Consider the following 18,888-nt stretch of genomic DNA (forward strand, 5'->3'; position numbering starts at 1 on the left):
GTGAACTGAGGACATAAAAGGAGACAGGACTATTCATTTCAGGCAGCAAAGAGCAGTAGTACAATACTCACACAAGTAACAAGCAATAATATAAAAGCTAACCATTACACATAATTTGCAGCTTGTGTCATTTTCTTCATGATTTCATGGTCAACGATTACAAATATGCTTACACAGCTTATTTACCTCAGCAGCAACTGTTTTTTGATTAATTGCAATTTTGTACTTATTTTACGTCACCAGACAGCAACGGCGTTATAACTATGTCATTTCATAATACAACCACCAGATGGCACCAGCAATCCTTAACACAGAACTTCAGAACAGTTTACTGTGTCTGCTGCCTGTATTTGAAATGACACTTTTTAAGACACTCCACAGTAAGAAAAATACATGATATTTCTGTGCATGCTCACCATTGCAGAAAATTAATGTTTGTCAGTGAAACCACTAAACATGAAATACATCTTATTTTATCTACATAATCAAACCAAGTGCCATTGTGTATGTCATCCTACATTAACAACATGTTAATAAACATCATAAAAACAATACTTCTGTCCTGAACAGAACCAGGAAGCCTTGCTATAGTCTATGGGTCTGTTTCTGTCCCTTAATTAGCTGCCCTTCGGCATCTGCCTGCCAGCCTTTTCACACCTGGGCCAAGTCATATGGAGGCAGTGCAGCCCAGGTGAGACCCGCTTTGCCGCGTACCCCGTCACCTACCCTGTTGCCGGGCAAAACGATAGCGTGCCACTGGGCTGGGCGTCACCCACCGGCTCTCTAAACAGTTGGGACGTTAATGCCGGCCAATCCCTCGGTCACCTTAATCCGGTCACGTGATCCCTGGCACAACTAATAATAGAGACGGTGGAGATGGTCGGGGCATCTTGTGCCGGCCCCGCACACACCCCTCCGCCACCTTACCGAGAGGTTGCCTTCCGGCGTTCCCCTCTCTAAACCCCCACCCCCCCCCCCCCCCCCCCCCCCCTGTCCCCGTCGGCCCCAGTTTGCTCCGCCCGACGTGTCAAGGCACAGGGCAAGGGATGATCGGCTCTTCTTTAGCCCAATTTAGTGCCTCATGTTCCATGTCTCTGCTGCCCCGGGAATTTCTCACCTGAAAACACTTCCTTCCAATCTACAGATACAGCTGGATCCAAATGAAATGTATTGCCTCTGAAATCTAAAAGCCTAGGTCTAATTAAAGGGGTTGAAATTACCTATTTCATTCATATACAGTTATGGTCATGCCGGAATTTTATATTGAGGAGTTATATTAGAGATACCTGATACAGTTCACTGTGGTGGCCAACTATGGACAGTGTTAATGCTCTATGTTAAAATTGGCTCTGGTCTGCTCTTTGGGAATGGGTACTTACACTAATACAGCACTGTGTGTTGTATTAGTTACTTATGAGGACTGAAAATATGTTAGAGTCAATGTCAGCATGCTATTTCGACAGAGGTTAATATGGCTTCAACCGAATTTTAGTAGACACAACTCAAACAAGTTGGGAACAGCACTGGTTAAAAAACACACCAGAATGGATAACTTTGTTAGAGATCAACTCTGTCATTGCCTTGAAATAGCAGCTAGTTCATGACCCCTCCTGCAATAACAAAAGTAATAAGGTATTTTTATTTTATTTTTACAAACAAGGGTCACTTTTTTTAAAATAGGGTGAAAGAAAATTATATGTTAAGATGGTTTCCATTCCATTTCTGGCCTGTAGGGGGCAGAAATGAAAACGCAATAATCCACACTCTAAATAAGGTTTGGTTCATCTTTCATTTTGGTTGTAAAAATAAGGGGAAGAAATGCCCTTCTTCCACAAAGGGTGGCACCAGGGGCTTGTGGGAGGTCAGCCCTGCTATCAATCTGCCCATTGCCATGGAACCACCATAGCTCTGATTCTCAACCTATCAAGACTTCACCGTCCATATAAACACCGGTATCCTCTTAGTTTCTTGTTAATTGTGTAACAAAAGAGTGTTCAGTTTCTTCCAAAGTCATGTTCCTTTTTTTATTAACAGGATCACGTGGTCAACAGCAGACACTAAGAAACACACAGGAAACGCACAATGGAACTCGGACACCTGCGCAGCCACACCTCTCACTGCGCAGGCAGCGGCGCAGGAACTGCGCAGACAGGGAAAAACACAGAGAACACAGGATTCTGCAAGTCTTTGGCTGTATTTCAAAATCATTTTAATCTTTTGTCATTTTTTTGTCTTTGTATCGGTTGTTGTCTTTGCTGAACACCTGCACAAATCAAAATAGAAACAAAGAATTGACAATATACCTCAACAATTTTTTTTGTTTTGTTTTTGCAACACTTCATAAACAACATAATAAAAATAACTGCCTTTTTCTGTTTTCCTTTTCTTTTTCTACAAAAAATTATAAATATTTTGTGTTCATTTTCTTTTCTCCATGAATATACAAAAAAAAACTATACAAATCAAGTTTTTGCGCGAGACTGATACTATACAAATGAAACAAGAGAACTGAACATAAAGTCAACTGAAACCAGAACTACGCTGGGATATCTGGGGGAAAGCGATGGAGCTTCTCACCGCGGTAGGCAGTCTGATAAGGCCACGCTCGTTCAAAGTACAACAAAAAAATCGGCAACAAAGTGGAGGAAAGGAAAGCAATGGGTGTCTTCTCACGTGTTTCACTCCTAAGGCAAAGTAGCCCTTGAAACTGTGGGCCTTCGAGAGGGGTGGGGGAGTGGGGGGGTTTGTCTCCGGCATGGATCACAGTCACAAATGGACTTTTTCTCTTCCGCCATTTTTTTGGTTGGACTGCGGAAAGGCATGTATGTAGTGTACTTCATGACAAAAAAAGAAGGATTTTTTTTTTGAAAAATTGAGCAGGCTAAGGAGGAGTAACAATGAATGCTCACACATGTATACACACCACGCGCACGCACACACAGAGGTACAAATTACTTATAATCTGCTGCCTACGTCGACTGCAAATTGTATTCTATGCGTTCTATCCCTACTCCACTCCAACGCACAGCTCTGACAGCGTGAGCTTGCACCACTACTGATACCCCGCTTTCTCTTTGATAGCTGGTATTACTACTGATACCTCCAAATCCACTGACAGCACGATAGCCCCCAATCCTGTTTGATAGCGGATCACTGCTGATACCTTCAAAGCCCTCTGTGACAGCACTTATCGCCACTGACACCCTCAGAGTTTCTAACAGAGTATTTCACTAATGTTACCCCCAATTAGTCTGACAGAGTGTCTTACTATTGATATCTCCAGTCTCTTTAACGGAGCGTATCTGTAGAGAGTCACTCAACAGCTCCCTAATGTGTGCCAATGACATGAGAACACGTAACTGGCAGTGCTGTGTGTATTTGACTCACAGTCCTAAAAACAGCAAGCGCTTTATGAGGCGGCGTCTTTAAAACACAAAAAAAACAGACTGGTATGTATTTCCCATCAAGAAAGGGAGAGGGCCTCAGAGATCATATGAACATCTGTGCTGTGTAAAGCTTAAGTTTGCATGATTACCTTGTTTTCGTTTAAAGCACTGGTACATTAAAATTACCTCGTTTTTATTAATCTAGTCCAAAATTACCATATCGGTTTCAAGGCAGAGTGCTGGCAGTTTTGTGATGAGCCTGTACTTGTATCAGATATGAGAGATGGGGCAACAATGCAAGCCTTCATGCCTACATTTCCTACTCCTGTGTCTCAGCTCCGCCCCCTGCAGGAGGCCCGGGGAAGTGTACATGTAGTGTTACAGGTTTCTGATCCAACATTTAACACAATCGGACAGCCACGTTGATTGACCTGTGCGGGCGCAGAGGCTGAAGGAGAATGACCAGGGACTGACCACCGGCACATGACAGCGTGTGCATTTCACACGCTAAGCAAGAACTCACCGCGTGTCTCCTCAACACAGACACACGTGGCGGGAGCCCACACCACCCGCGGTCCCACAGAGTAACCGTTTCTAGGCCCCGTAGCCGCATACACAACCAAACATAAACACAACGTTTAAAGAACATTAAAAATGAGAGAAATTAATCTAATGACCATACATTAACAAGAATGTGCAATATCACACCTCAATCTGAGAGTTTAATTCCCCCCATACCAAAGCACTCTGGTGAGTGTGTCTGTGTGCGAGGGGGGTGGGGTGGGGGTGGGGGGGTGTCACATACCTGTAAGGTACAAAACAAAACCATTTTTAAAAAAGCAACAAAAAGACATTAAAAATTATTCAACAAAAAGAAAAACAAAAAATTCTATAAAACATTATAAAAAAAACACTATAAAAATAAGTAAATGCGAGCGCTCCTGTGTGTGGCTGACTAGGTCAGGCTGAGTCCTGTCAGACAGGTACGGACAGACAGACAGACAGACACAGGCAGGGTGCTGAAATGATCTCTGAGTGAGATGGCAGGCAGGCCGGACACACCCACATGTTCTCAGGCACTGATTCTCCGGATGCATAGAACGCTCCTGTACGCTCGTGTGTGTGTGTGAGAGAGAGAGACGCTGGCTGTGTCCAATGGGATACGTCAGAGGATGTGCTAAACCGGTTAAGGGATTACGGCTCTGTGACAGCGACCCTGGCTAAGAACCATCTCCCTGCATCGCCCTTCGCAGAGGGGTCGCAGGGGGCAGGTGTGATGAAACCTGGTGGGGGGAAAGGGGGGGGGTGGTTTGCCCCGCCCTCTGTCGCCGTCCTACCAACCCCTCGGACATGCTGGTGAGCGCGGCGAGACGAAAAACGAGAGCTGAACGAGAAACAAAAGAGAGGAAAGAAAATACATGGCACCACCTAACATTCCAGAATGCTATTCACAGCTGCCTCGAGAGCGGAGTCTCTGTCTGCCATCAGCGGCTGGCCGGGGTCCGTCGGCAGGGGCCTCGCGGGGCCCTGGCCCGGGACGGGGGGGCTGCCGGGGCCGCCGCCCGGCGACGTGGCCCCCGGGGCAGGGCTGCCGCCGGCGCCGGCGCTGTGGGAGCACCTCTGCGTCCTCTTCAGGTCCAGGATGCTCTTGATGGCCGTCTCCAGGTGCTCACTGAGGGACACCTCGGGCTGCTCCCCGCCGGGGTCCTTGCAGCCGGGCTGCGACTCTGTCCTCAGGGCGGGGTCGGCCCCGCCCCTCGCCCTGCCTTCCCACCCTCTCCCCGTGTGCGCCGCGTCGCCGCGGTGCCGGTCCCTTCCGGCCGGCGCCCCCGGCTGATCGGGGGCGCCCTGCTCCCCTTGTCCCGGGCTGATGTCCACGGGCTTCGGCAGACAGCAGAAATCCTCCAGGAATCCCTCTGCAAGGGGAGCAAATGACACCTTGGCTGCGTCCCAATTCCAGCACAATCACTCCCCCCTTCAGCACATCTCAGGTTACAACTGCCGTCTTTATAATAACCCACAAAGGACACAACATTTTTAATATCTTTGCCTTGCATCTCAACAATCTCTTTAAAAAACATCAGACTTACAGAGCAATCACTGTCTGTAAAGACTGCTATTACAACACAATCACGTCTTTGCAAACACAACACTTAGGAAGCCATCTTGATATCGTTACATTTAGATTCCAGCACAAACAACGTCTTCAAACATCACACTTACAGAGCAATCACAATCTTTAAGGCAGCTATTATGGCACAATCATGCCCTTCAAAACATCACACTTAAAATGCTATCAGAGTGCATGTAAAGCATTATCATCTTCCTGTATGCTGGAGACTATGAGAATAATGGCAAAACCAGGGGTGCAATTAACAGCAGACAGCCCACGAAAGGACTTGACCAAAAAAAGATAACCATCACTTCGCATAAAGGAAATGGAGTGGGAACATCAGGCCACTGAGTGTCCACTGTCATGCGGCCCACCAGTGTTTTCCGCATGGGCGGGAGGGGGGGGGGGGGGGAGAGGCCCGCCCGCGGGGAGATCTCGTTACAGCTTATTCTGACTTATTGGCTTTGACTGGAATCCAAAAAAAGGACTCGGAAGGCGAGGGTCACGCAACTTTCTGGGAACCTGCAGCCAGCTGAGCCCTGACTGCCTGAGAGTTCTCTCGCAGATTCCAGAAATCAGTCACATCGGCTGCGCGTTTTCTACGACTTTTCAGAAACACTTCAAGGGTGAATAGCAACTTCTAAGAGTTTGTTTAAATGCTGCCAAAGATAATTTGCTGTGAAAGCGGGCTACTTTGAAGATGGATCTGCGTGGAAATACTTTTTGAGATGCGTCATTTTCAAAATAATTTGCGTCTTGCATGGACAGCTGTTTGCAGATGCTCTTGGCAGCGAACACCAGTCTTCAGTGACTTTTGGAAGAGGCTTAATGCGTAACAGGCTTAATGTAGAAGCAAGCAAGCCAGCCTGCTTGGAAACACCAGCACACCGACTTCAACTTCAACTAGTGAAGTACACAGAAAGAACATACTGTGTGTTCAATTTAAAAGAACAATGAAAGACATCAATTTGTGTTAAGACTTGGGTGATTTCCCATGACTTTGTGAAGACACCTCGATACCTCCCCACTTCCCTTGTCTATCTAAGGGTGAAAATATTTTTCAAGGACGTTAGGAACCTAGTAGCATGGGGTTATAAGTTGATGTCACTACCTGTTGCTGTTGTCTGTGTGCTCAATAGCTCTGCCAGTTTGGTATCATTGTGTGCCAAGACACCTATCTCTGTTCAACATGCCAACAAAGCAAGCCTTTGCCCTGATCCCCTTCGGAACTTATCATCCGCACCTGTTTTACAACAAACTGATAATGCCGCTAAGACATTATACATGTATTTATTCACTGCTAATGGGAGGAGCGACACCCTGTTCCGCCCCTCCCTGTTCCTCACCTGGGTCCACCAGCGCCAGCCGTTTGTCCTGGGTCAGGTTGCTCCGCTCCTCTTGGTTGAACGTCCTGTCAATCATCACCATCTCTGAGGAGGGGCTGGTGCGCTGGGGGAGACGAATGGGGAGGTTCAAGAGGTGTCGCAGCCATTTAATCAGAGAGAGTGTGTGTTAGAGAGGATGTAAACCTTCACTTTAGTGTGAACGGAGAGAAGCAATGCATTATTTGTGTTTCTGGCATGGGCACTGTTCTGACCTAGACACGCATTATGTGTTGTCTTGGTGACCTGTGCATGCTTCAAAGCGTGCAGGACTCACCTCAGCCTCCACCAGCAGGAGGCGCCGGTACTTGTTCAGCATGGCTTGCGTTCGCTTCAGAACCTGTGTGGCCACTGCCTCGAACTCCTCGTCCACTGCAGGGCAGAAAAAGCACATGAGAGCCCATTCCCCACTGAGGCCCGCTCGTGGGATGATGGGAGGTAAAGAGGAGGCTCATGGGATGTCACCTCTGTGGAAGTCGTCATTGGAGGGCAGGGCTCCCTGGAACACGTGGTACGGCAGCAACCTGTGGACGGCGTCCTCCAGCGAGGAGAAGGGCGACCTGTTGGCCACCAAAGCCCCGGCCTGATCTCGCCTCAGCTGCTGGAGGATCCTATAACAGCGCACCACACACTCAGGCCCCACCTACACCAAGCTGCATCATACTGCATAAAACGGAATGACTGCAAGCCAAACTGAGCTAAACAAAATCACCGAGCGAAAATCAGTCAAGCAGGGCAGAGTCAGACTATGTCAGATTAGTCAGGTAGAAACGCACAGATGGAGAATGAGTCAGATAGGCACTGTCAAAATGAGTGAAGCACACGTCCAGTTGAACCAAACTGAATCTGGCTGAATCAAACTGAGATGATGTAACCAGAAGCCACCTAGAACTGAGCTGATGAGTCAAACTGAATCAAGTAAATACATGTAGAGTGGGCTATTGCGGCTCAGGGTGGAGTGAGGTTCAGGGGGAGTGGGGTAAAGCCCAACACTCCTCTTAGAGTGCTGAGCAGACAGTCTCAGCGTCATCTAGTCTTGCCACATTTGGGAGAGAAGGTGGGAAAGACCGATGGCGGACAGATGAAGCAGCAGGACCAAGGTCTGTGTACATGAAAGACAGGTGATCTAGCCACGGATGTGCATGACAGGATCTTGGGTGACAGACACTTACATTCCTCCCTTAGTGAGCTGCTGAGGGGCAGGTCTCTTCAGTTTGGTGAGCTGTAGCAAGGGGAGGAGACCAGGATCACCACATCACCCTTCATACAATACTGTTCAGATTTTCTGCTTTATCTTTCCTTAAGCAGACAAAAGTGGTCAAAGGAGATTAATATATGAATAGTCAAGTAGGCAAATTAGACAAAACACCAAAACCACATCCACAGATTTACTGCCAGTTTTTCTTCCAGTTTTGTGTCTGATGACAGTGTGTACAGGCTACATAATAACAGCAAGCTGTGACTCAATTGTCTGCACCAGCAACAAACAAAATATCCATTATCTGCTCTCCTGTCTGTAACCGATGCACGCCAATGATTCACAAAGGAGAACAGAGGGAATCTGTAAACACGATGAATCATTTTTGAAGAAAAGTGTAATCAGAAACAAGTTCGCTCAATTCAAAACTTGAAATGGATAACTAGCTATGAATTGAGAATGAAAAACAAGTACTTTAACGCTTTCAAATGGTAACTTCCTTCATTTTCCATAATCAGTGAGAACGGTCATGGACGTTTCGCCTAAGAACCCAGATTTTCCCAGAGTATCTGTGGCACTTATCCGTGGTAGGTGTTTTTGCAAGACGGTTACCTGTGTGTTTGGCGCATGTGGGGACCCCACCTGATTTGGCAGGCAAACAACAGTCTCCAGGGCTGTTGAGGGTTTCCCAGCTGTTACGCAAATCAGGGAAAATGCAAGTTAATTTACAAAACCGGAGTGAAGCTTTGCAAGAGATTGAAATCGATTCAGGGTCAATTCCACACACATCACAGCAGTAACCATACAGCATTCAAGCACCACACTATTAACTCATATGAAAAGAGCACACACAGAGTATAACACACAACAATGTTACAGACACAAACACAGACGCATTAACAAACTGCAGTTACACACACACACAGAAACTATCCTGGCTATCCTACCCTTGTTGCCCAGCAGGTTAACCAACTGTGGTTGCCGGACTCCATCCTGCAGTTTGGGGGCTGCCGTTGAAGAGTGGGAGACCTGTGAGGTGGAGATGAGGAAAAGGGAACATTACAACAGACTAAGGAGACTGAGGAGGCTGATCAACTTCCAGCCACTGCTAACCCGACCTGCCACCATTTGCTTGGCAGAATGTAATGCCACAGAGGATAAGTGAGAGCCGTGTCTAGAAAGCATCATATCCTAAGAGGTCCCAAATTGCACCTGACATGTTCAACCAATCTGGTGCTTGCAGTCAAGTTTTCTGTCAGGAGAGCTGTTACTATAGATTTGAGTGAACAGGACACATGTGTATCTTCCTTTCTTTCTGAGTAAACTGGCGTGTTTTAGTAAGATGGTGTGGTGACTAAACAAAACTAGCCTAATTAGATGAAGGTAAAGCCCTATTTTAAGGAAAGTTAACTAGTCAGTTGCAATATATATGTTGTTTTATAACACTAATGCTGGTATTCTGCTCCAAATTATTCTTTTTATTTTTAACCATGTCTGTACTCCCACTATACACTATACAGGTACTTTGACAGCAGATGGCCAGGTACCAGCTTACTTGGAAGAAACATTATGGTAAGCTTAATTTAAATTGATTAATGCTTTGATAGCCACTTAGCGGCTATACAGCTAGTAACCAATACCATGGCAAGTTATTTTAGACTCAGCTAACTAGCTGGCAAGCTAGCCAACATGGCAGAAACAAAAAGCTGAAGCTCATATCAAGATAACCCAAAGCAGAAGGTCTAAAATATGTGGAAACTCCAACTTCTCCCTGGTAATAGAATGCTAATGGTTGAATCAGATGCAGAGGCACTGCAAACTCCAGGGTCTGACCTTTTCTAGGAGCGACCATTGGTAAATGGGGGCCCACCTGGGTCTGATGGAATGACTGCGTCTCAAACTGCTGTTCCGATGTCCCTTGTGTCCCCGTGCATGAGCCATCCTGTGCCACGGGGACCAGGAAGTGGTGCCCCAGGCTGACAGAGACCTGCTGTCTGCCTTGAAGCGCCTGCATCCCTCCTCCCTGGGCCTCCTGTGGGGTGTACGCCCTGACGCCAGGGTCTGAGGAATTCACCACGGCGTAGCCGCTCTGGATGGGCGCGCCTTGGACCGGGGCCGGGGCCAGCGGCGCGCTTGTGGAGAAGCCAGGCTGGTTTTTGGGTGTTCCCACCACTGCCTGGGACACCTGCACCAAGGCCGGGGAGGCCTGTCCTAGCTGGCTGCTCACTACGGCCTGGTTCACAATCAGCTGGCCCCCGGCCGGAAAGTTCTGCCTGGCGACAAGCTGCACGGCCGTGTTCTGGTTGGTCAGGAAGGACCCAGAGTAGGCGTTGCTGGTGGAGTTGGGGTCGTTGGGTACCTGGAGCTGCGTCTGCAGGACCTGACCGTTCAGAGCTTGGAGGCCGTGCGTTGTGGTGCCGGGGGTGAGGGCCAGGGAGGAGGGCAGTAGGTACTGTCCCGGGGGCAGACTGGTCTGCTGCTGTTGTTGCTGCTGCTGCTGCTGCTGCTGCCCCAAGGGAGAGTGTATCACGATGCTGCCAGAGTGGTTGACCACCTGGGGGCCGGAGGTGGGCTTGTGCAGGCCAGGCTGGTTCACAATGTTAACAGTCATCTGCTGGGGGGCCTGTGTGGAGCTGCCGGTGGTATAGGGGCTGCTGGAAGGGGGACCGCTCTGGGGCTGCAGGCCCAGACCGCTGATGTTATACACCGTTTGCCCCCCGACCTGAAGGGGCTTGGGCTGGATGGACTTGATCAGCATCTGTGGGGAGGGGCCTCTCTGGATGATGATGTTCTGGAGCGGAACGGGCGTCCCGCAGCCCTTGAAGGGCATGGACACTTGCCCCCCTGTGGCGGGGTTAAATATGGCACCCTGCGCCGTCCCGGCGTGGCCTGCCTGCCTCTGCACCAGCACGCCTCCCCCCAGCCCGGGCGAGGCGGCATCCCCCGGCCTCAGCAGGATCTGGGGCCGCTCCAGGCTGTTGATGGTCATCATGGACGGCGGGCCATTGAAGGAGCCCAGCAGCTGGATGTGCCCGGCGGAGCCGTTCTGCAGGGGCTGGCCTGGGGCCTGCTGGAGGAAGCCCTGCGGCTGTACCCCGGCGAAGTGCCCGCCCGCTTGAGCCTGCAGAACGGGCAGCTGCGACAGCCCCACACCCCCGAACCCCCCGGAGACCAGCTGCTGGGGGAAGGGGGCCGAGGGGGGCGCGGACTCCAGCAGGGCCTCCTGGGCCAGCGTCTGCTCCGTGATGTCCGCCTCCTGCAGGGACTTTTGGAGGATGTCGAAGGGCTGCTCCTCCCCTAGCTCCACCCCTGCGGGCGATGTCCCGCCCAGCTCCGCCTCGATGAACTGGAGGCTGCTGGGGAGCGCCGCCCCTCCAGGCTCGCCCAGGTGATTGCTGCCATCCTTCAGGGCGGAGCCGGGGTCACCCTGCACAGCCCAGAAACAAGCAGAGAACACACCTGTCCACATTTGTTCCCCTAAAGAGCGCTCTGATCTCACACACACTGTGTCCCACTGTAGGTTTACCTAGATACAGATAGTTTACAGATAAGGGATATTTCAGAGACCAGACGTAGCCCAGATCTATGACTGAAACACTGTTACAATATAATATTTTTTGATCAAGGTCTGAGCAGAGGGTACCTAAGAAACATATAAACTAAAGGAATGGTTTCAGGTCTGAATGCGCTTACAGTGTGATTCACTGACAACAGATCAATAAGAAAGCCAAGCACTCACAATGCAGCAAAGGGGCTAAATACTCACTACATATTACAGGAGTTAAACCAGTCAATGTAGTGATGAAGTTGAGTATTCAAAGTGTTTTTAAAAAAAGTAATACTGAGGGTTACAATACTCAGTGTCGAGAGAGAGAAAGGAAATGTCCACAGTGAAGGGAAGGGGTTGGATACTCACGGCGCTGCTGGTGAAGAAGGAGTTGGCAGAGCCGAAGGCTGCATTGGTCACGTCATCTTCATCGATCTGTAAAGACCAGTCTACAATCAGCATTGATCTACCTGAGAGTCAGCACAGAGTAAAATCAAACTGTTTCTTCCTGTGCCAGTTGGCCTGATGAGGTTTGCTTCATGTCTAAGCAACAGTAATGAAAAGAACAACAGCATTCATTAAATTGGCAGCACAGTCTATTTCAGTTGTTTCCAGTGTTCAGTCTGTTCTGACCTTGGTATCTGCATCAGAACTGCAGGTAAGAGTGTCTGTTTGATTTTTCTTTCAAGCCTGAGGGCTACAAATATTGTACACAGCTTCCATGGCTTGCGATGACAGCGATGGATACCAAATGTATTTTGCCCATAACATTTTTACAAATGATTTTTCTGTTATTAGCGTTAATTATCATCAAGTTTGTCAAAAAAAACTCCATGCTTGAATGTGACATGTTCACTTTTGAATGGACAGGAGTGCAGTGAAGGTGGACAGGTGACAGAAGGCAGAAGGCAGTGCGGACAGCCCCCGGGGGTCGTGGGCCAACGTCCCAGATGGCCACCAGGCGAGGCACTTCGTCTCGTTAAAAAAATCTCCAGCTAAAATCATTACGGAGGGCATAGCGTGCAGAACCGGCGATGTTGCGCGGGGACAACAGGGTAAACAAATAAAAGACTTACTGATTTGCTGCTGGAGCCATGAAGATAATCGTTCAATGCCTGCACGTCTCTATGTGAGAGAGATCAGGAGATTAAGCCAGGGTCTTTCGAGTTTAGAGTGCAGTTAAAGGTGGCAGCTGATTAGAACTACAATAATAGGCTGATTAAGGGACAGGGAGAGGTTGGGGAGTGAGACCGAAGAGGAGCTAAATCACTCCTGCCCCCGTTTCGAACCAAATCCCAGCCCTTACAAAAAAACAGGCCTATTCACTGTGGAATACTGAAGCGTATGTATCTATCAGGGCAGTGACAGTAATTTCCAGGAAATTCAATAGGAAGCAGTGCAGCGCTCACCCTATAATATCTAGAAGACGGCGATCATCTTCATCGTCCATGACCACTTCACAAAGGGGGAAGGGAAACAAAAAGAGGTTAGAAGAGAGATTGGATAGGAATTATCATTCTCAGTTTTGTAAACCAAGTGTTATGTAAGTCTGTCCCTAACTTAACACAATACACATTTACAAAACCACCTAAAACATAACTTTTTTTGCTCAAAAAATAATGTCTCTATTTATTATTCTCATGTTTGAAGTTCCTCATGCGAAACTTTCCCATAGACTACAATGACTTATTGGTTCCATGTTTATTGCTTTTCTGGGTGATCCCCTTCCATCTGTGAAAATATGATCATTCTCCTGTGGAATTTTTTTTACTTTTGCCAAACACTTGTATAATTAATACTCAAGCTCTCTAAAATGTGCTGAGGGGTTAATGACATCCTGTGAAGAAAACCTTGCTTGATATCAGCAGACATAGCAGTGTCTCTTATTTTGTCTCTCCTTCAGTATGGGGTTTCAATAACTGACCCTCGGGTTACAAAGACGACATCAAAATAACATCAAATCCACCGACGCAAAGCCAGGGGCACTCACAGATTTCTGGTAGTGATCATGGGGTCGGTCATTTAACACCTTTGAATTCCTGTATGGAGAGAAAGGGGGCGCGATGAATAGGAGTCACTGATGCAATCTGGTCACTGCTGCTGCAACCGTATGAAAGATTGATCTGGATTCTTGCACCACGATCAAACTCGACAAAACTGACAGTCCACATGTAAAGCAATGTGACAAATACGGGTACCCTAAAATGTCAAAAGACAAGATCTCGCACATAATTTGAACCTTTGAACTTTTTTTTTTTTTAAGACTGGCACAAGGTGGCCTTTGACCACACCACCACCCTCTTGTGGATCTGTACAAAACAGTAGTATAGGGATGTTCTCACATAAACAAGATATGTTTCACTTTAAACTTAAATAGAACACATCTTAGGGCTGAGTGTCATTCGGTCCTTAGCCAGCAGAGTATGTGGCAGGGGCCACAGACACCTCTGATATAACACACACCATGAAGTGCAATTGCTCATTCTGTTTGCATACCGCCACCATTTTGTCCCTCTCTTCAGTATGAAAATGCTCCGTATTCAAATGATGTGGCCTATAATCTGTTACACAATGCTGCGTTCCAGTTTGTGAGCAGAAGGCAGGTTGAGCTGGTTTGGTTGGTTTATTAGGACAACGTTCACCTTTTCCAAAACACACAGGGAAACTGATGTCTGTGCAGCTCTCAAGCAGGTGACTTTTGTATTTTGACAAAGCTGTGAAAACGGAAATCAATGACCCAATTTCATGCTTCAGCCTGCAACGTGGACTGAGTTGAGAGCTGAGGGTTTACACATATGAAAGACTTGTTAAGGTGTATTTTTCTTACAGTTGCTAAACTGTAGGCCAACAACACCTTATTTTTCTGCAGAAGCAACACTGATTAATAGACAGGGGAGCTAAGAGGAACAGAGGTCAGGGTAAAATTGTCTAGTAGTGCCAAGTAGTGGATGGCAGATCTGGGTACAGCACTAGAGGGTCATGGGATATGTAGGTGTGTGTGTAAATTATTAACAGCTGGAGTGTAGTTATTACTAGGGTGTGTGCTAGGCCCATTTGTTTTTGTTTTTGAATGTAACTCCAGTCAAGCCGGATTGAGAAGTGGCACGGTGAAATATCCCCTTAGACAGGGGAAGGTAGGAATGACTGTAGTGGAGATGGACTTTCTCTGCAGAACAGCATGAACTGCCGCTGCAGCTGATGGAACCGCCTAAACATGCGGATGTATTCTGTAGTCAGAGGCCTCAAACACACTCTACCACCAGCTTACAAAAGTACAATACACAAGAACAGTGGGTCTAACAGGCTCCACAAAAGCCCTCCTCCAAAAGATTCTGTGTTTGAACACACCATGTTTCTTGTATGTATTTGCCAACTCATCAAAGAATTGGCTATGGATCCATGGTAGGTGTGGTACTAAAAGGGACCCTTGAGGCAAGGTATGTACAATTGCAGGGAGAATTCATTTTTGTATATCCATAATTAACAGAGGCGCTTATTACAAGTGTGTGCATAATAACGCGATCGAAACATAGTATAAAGTATCCTGCAAAACATGCATGCAGTGTTGCACTCCATATTTATCTAAAATAACGCACAGCAGTGCTTAACAACTGAGGAGAGCTTCTCTCAAAATTTGAAACACGCCCTATCTAAAGCCTTACAAGGCAGAAGCAGTTCAATGTAGAGACTAATCGTTAGTGTTAAAATGGCGGCTCGCACACACAACTGCGCCACACTCCTTGGCGCTGTGCCAGACCAAAAAAAAAAAAAAACCCTCTCTGAATTAGTACTCTACACGCTGGTTTCCTCTTTCGACAACCACTCTCAGTATTGCAGTGAAGTGCGATATTATTTGTGTTTCTGTATTCTAACATAAACGGCAGTTTAAATGCAAACTGGTGTCTTTTTAGATTACAATTAAAATGAAAGAGGGCCCGATTCCGCTGTAACCTTGAACGTGAAAATGGCAGCCCACTCTTGCTAATTTCCACATTTCAGGTCTGTAGCCATGAATGGGTACATTCTCGTTTCATTTAATTTACAATGGCTATAGCAATAGCAGCAAATACGATAAAAAGCGAAGTTATCAAGGACACAGCTAACAATGATAATTAGCGACAAGAACAGTATTCACTTTCGTTTCTAAAACACAAGTGCAGTGACTAGCTAGTTAGTACTGAAATAGCTCATTACCGAAAATGTGTGCAATCCATCAAGGACACACATATCTAAAATATAATCGATAAAAATTTGCAGATATTATTCATAGCGCTTTCCCTGCCTCCCTTGAACACTATTATACATGGTTGAAAAAGAAAAGTCAAACACATTCTTTTTCCTTTTTATTAAACAAAAATAAAAACAAATACAAAATTACTTTCACAAATCTAACATCAAAAAGGTAGCTGACAGCGTTTTGGCTAGTTCGTAATTCCACAAAGCTGGCGATAGCAGAAAGAGCCCCATTAAAATATTATGAACTGGTCTCTAGAGCACAAGCGTTTGTAGCTAACTGAACTACCCAACTACATACTCCAGCATGAAACCAAACAGTTAGCTAGCTAAAGCTGAGCAGCTAATACAGACAAAAACAACCCTATTAACTAAAAAAGTAGCAAATATTTCCATGCGCAAACAGACACGAAAGACTATGCGATTTCATAGCAGGCTATGAAGCGAAGTAGCTAACTAACGTTAGTCGAGAGAGAGAAAAAAAAACGAAACGGGTGGGAGATGAAAAGAAATACATTTGTTCCTTCCTCGCTCAATATCAGATAGCTAGCAAGTAAGCTACCAGGGAGGGGGCGGAAAATACACACAGGAGAGGGGAAAAAACAACTAATTTTAAACCAGTTCAATCACACTGAGTCATTGAAATATTTTTGTTGGTCAGTTGCTTCGCGTCAGCAGAAACTCGCTCTCCTTAGTCTCTTCCCCGGCTCTTTCCAGACAAAGCTAAGCTAGATCGAAAACCTATTACGGTGTCTTCGCAGCGTATAGCAGTCCTAATGTATATACCATTTTTAATGTCCAAAAATAGACTGAATGACAGATAATGGAACTCGGCTGCAAAACGCCTTTCTGCCTCACTCGCTCGGCTGCCTTCCCCCAAGTCGGACCTGCGGGCTTCAATTCGCTCTTTTCTGTGCATTTCCTTGCACCGCTACTACGCGCGAACAACGCTTCGGTCTTTTGTCTCGATTTGCCGTATTTTAAGCCCCGGTAATTGCGAGGGTTTTAAAAAAGAAGCAATCCAAGCATCCGATCGAAAGCGCCTAGCTAGCTAGCCGGTTAGCTCGTCCTCTTTGTCTGCTCCCTGGCCCTTAAACGAAGCTAATGTAATGTATTCTGTCGCGTGATTTATTTGGAACCATCGGGTTTCTCTTATCGTCCCTAAATAGACTTAAATAATGGCAAGCCATAAATATTTATTTAAATTTGCATAACATCAAGACGATTAAAGAAGAGGCAAGCCCTTGTTCCTGTCTCACCCCTCTCCTTGAAACCTAATATCTCCGTTTGGCAACTTTTAATTTGCTCCCCCTCCTCCTCCTCCTCCTCTCCCTTGCTCACTCTTATAGCTAGCTATATATTTTTCTCTCTCTCCTTTTTCTCTCAGATAGATTTTACCCTCGCTCACTCTCTTCCCTCCCCGAAGGAAGGGGAGGAAGGAGGTTGTGTGTTTTTTTCCTTGAAATTTTTATCACAAAATTATAATACACTCAAAGGGGAAACTCACCGTCATGAAAAAGCAGTGCCTTGTCAACGGGGTTTCCTCGCCATCACATCAGGGGCCAGCGGGGCAGTGCCGCTCCTGCAGAAAGCAGCAACTGCAAGCATACAGCCCCGAGGAAACTACCACTAGCATTGCACACACATAGTGTACCGTGCACATAAAGAACGAAGGGAAATTGTTAAAGCTATGCACACTGGAAGGAGTATTCATAAATAAATAAATGCATATTTTCCCAATTAGTAACAAATTGTGTCGTTGGCAAAAGTAGCAGTGCTAAATTGCACAACATGAAAACTTGGATCAACTGAAACATGAAGGGGTGGAGGTGCTGAGAAATGGTTTACTGTGTTAACCATAACACAGCAACCTAAAGCAGGGGTGTAAACCACTGTTCATTATTGAAATAGACATAATAGCCACACTATATGTCATTTCAAGCACGTGGGCCTCAGCATGAGCTGTGATCATGTATGACTCCCCATACATACCATGACATCACTCAGGCCTCCACCCATTCCTATGACACCACAAGGCCTCCATCCACACTATGACAGTACCCAGTACACTATTCATACAAAAGCATCTCACCAATGTCAACCCAAACTTAAACCTCAAAAAGGAACTGATACAACATTATGGGATACACACTGAACTGAATTCTCACGGCAATCTAGGAAAGTGTTGTGATTATTTCTTTTCTTTAAATCATATTATTTATAGATAATGAAAGTTTTCCATGGCAAATACTGTATAGAATGTGTGCGCAGGGCATTTAGCTACAGATATTGGTAGATTGTGTCACTAGATTTTGTAAAAAATAAATACATATTATAATGTCAGTGTATTTATAGCTGTAAAAATACATCATAGTAACATTGTGGTTGATTAGTTTGTGTTGGTTTACTTTGTTGATCATTTAGCACTAATAAACTACAGAAAAATGTACTTAAAAATTGCTTTATTACAGTATAATTTATTTTATTATGATACAGCAGATCCACTTTATAGTGTTATATTTTATATATTATATAATATATTGATCAAAAGATTTTGATGTATACTGAAGATGTGCAGTGAACCATTTTCCTAACACATTTGAGTTAGATGTTCACAAGATAATAACATTTTGACTGATAGGGGGTAGTCATTTTGTTCTCATTATCTTCCTGATTGCTTTTTCTCTCACGCATAGCTTAATGACTCTCTTTGCACTTCATCTCATCCGGTAATGACAGTCAGGCCCAGAAGAATGTTCACAATGGAAGCATTCTGGACTGAGAGACAGGTAATGTCTTGTAGAAACAGAGCTCTCAGTTTTTTACACAGAGACTGAGAAGTTTTCAGGGCCCATTAGCAGCTGTACAACAGGGGGTTGGGGGAGGATGTGGCAGGCAGAAAACAGCCCTTCAGGTAGGTTCTGTAACACCTGTTTATCTCTTCAATCATATTAAAGAGCTGTGATCTTTGAAGGCTTCCTTTATCTGTAGTTTAAAATTACAGTTAAGCACGTAGTCACAAATGAAAA

The 18,888-nt window shown here is 46.1% G+C and overlaps 1 protein-coding gene across 1 annotated transcript; it reads right to left on the reverse strand.

The window, feature by feature from the left end:
• Positions 1-4,658: 4,658 nt before the first annotated feature.
• bicral (BRD4 interacting chromatin remodeling complex associated protein like) lies at positions 4,659-17,432 on the reverse strand. The gene is made up of 13 exons (XM_036546112.1): positions 17,367-17,432; positions 13,617-13,665; positions 13,036-13,081; positions 12,703-12,751; positions 11,996-12,061; positions 9,950-11,506; positions 9,027-9,108; positions 8,692-8,771; positions 8,054-8,103; positions 7,347-7,492; positions 7,159-7,253; positions 6,846-6,948; positions 4,659-5,302 (listed from the first exon to the last, which is right to left on the reverse strand). Exons 3-13 carry the CDS (start codon positions 13,074-13,076, stop codon positions 4,815-4,817), a joined length of 2,757 nt encoding a protein of 918 aa, XP_036402005.1. The 5' UTR covers positions 13,077-13,081; positions 13,617-13,665; positions 17,367-17,432; the 3' UTR covers positions 4,659-4,814.
• Positions 17,433-18,888: the final 1,456 nt, after the last annotated feature.

This window comes from Megalops cyprinoides, chromosome 15 (assembly GCF_013368585.1).
Source record: "Megalops cyprinoides isolate fMegCyp1 chromosome 15, fMegCyp1.pri, whole genome shotgun sequence".
NCBI classification, from domain to species: Eukaryota; Metazoa; Chordata; class Actinopteri; order Elopiformes; family Megalopidae; genus Megalops; species Megalops cyprinoides.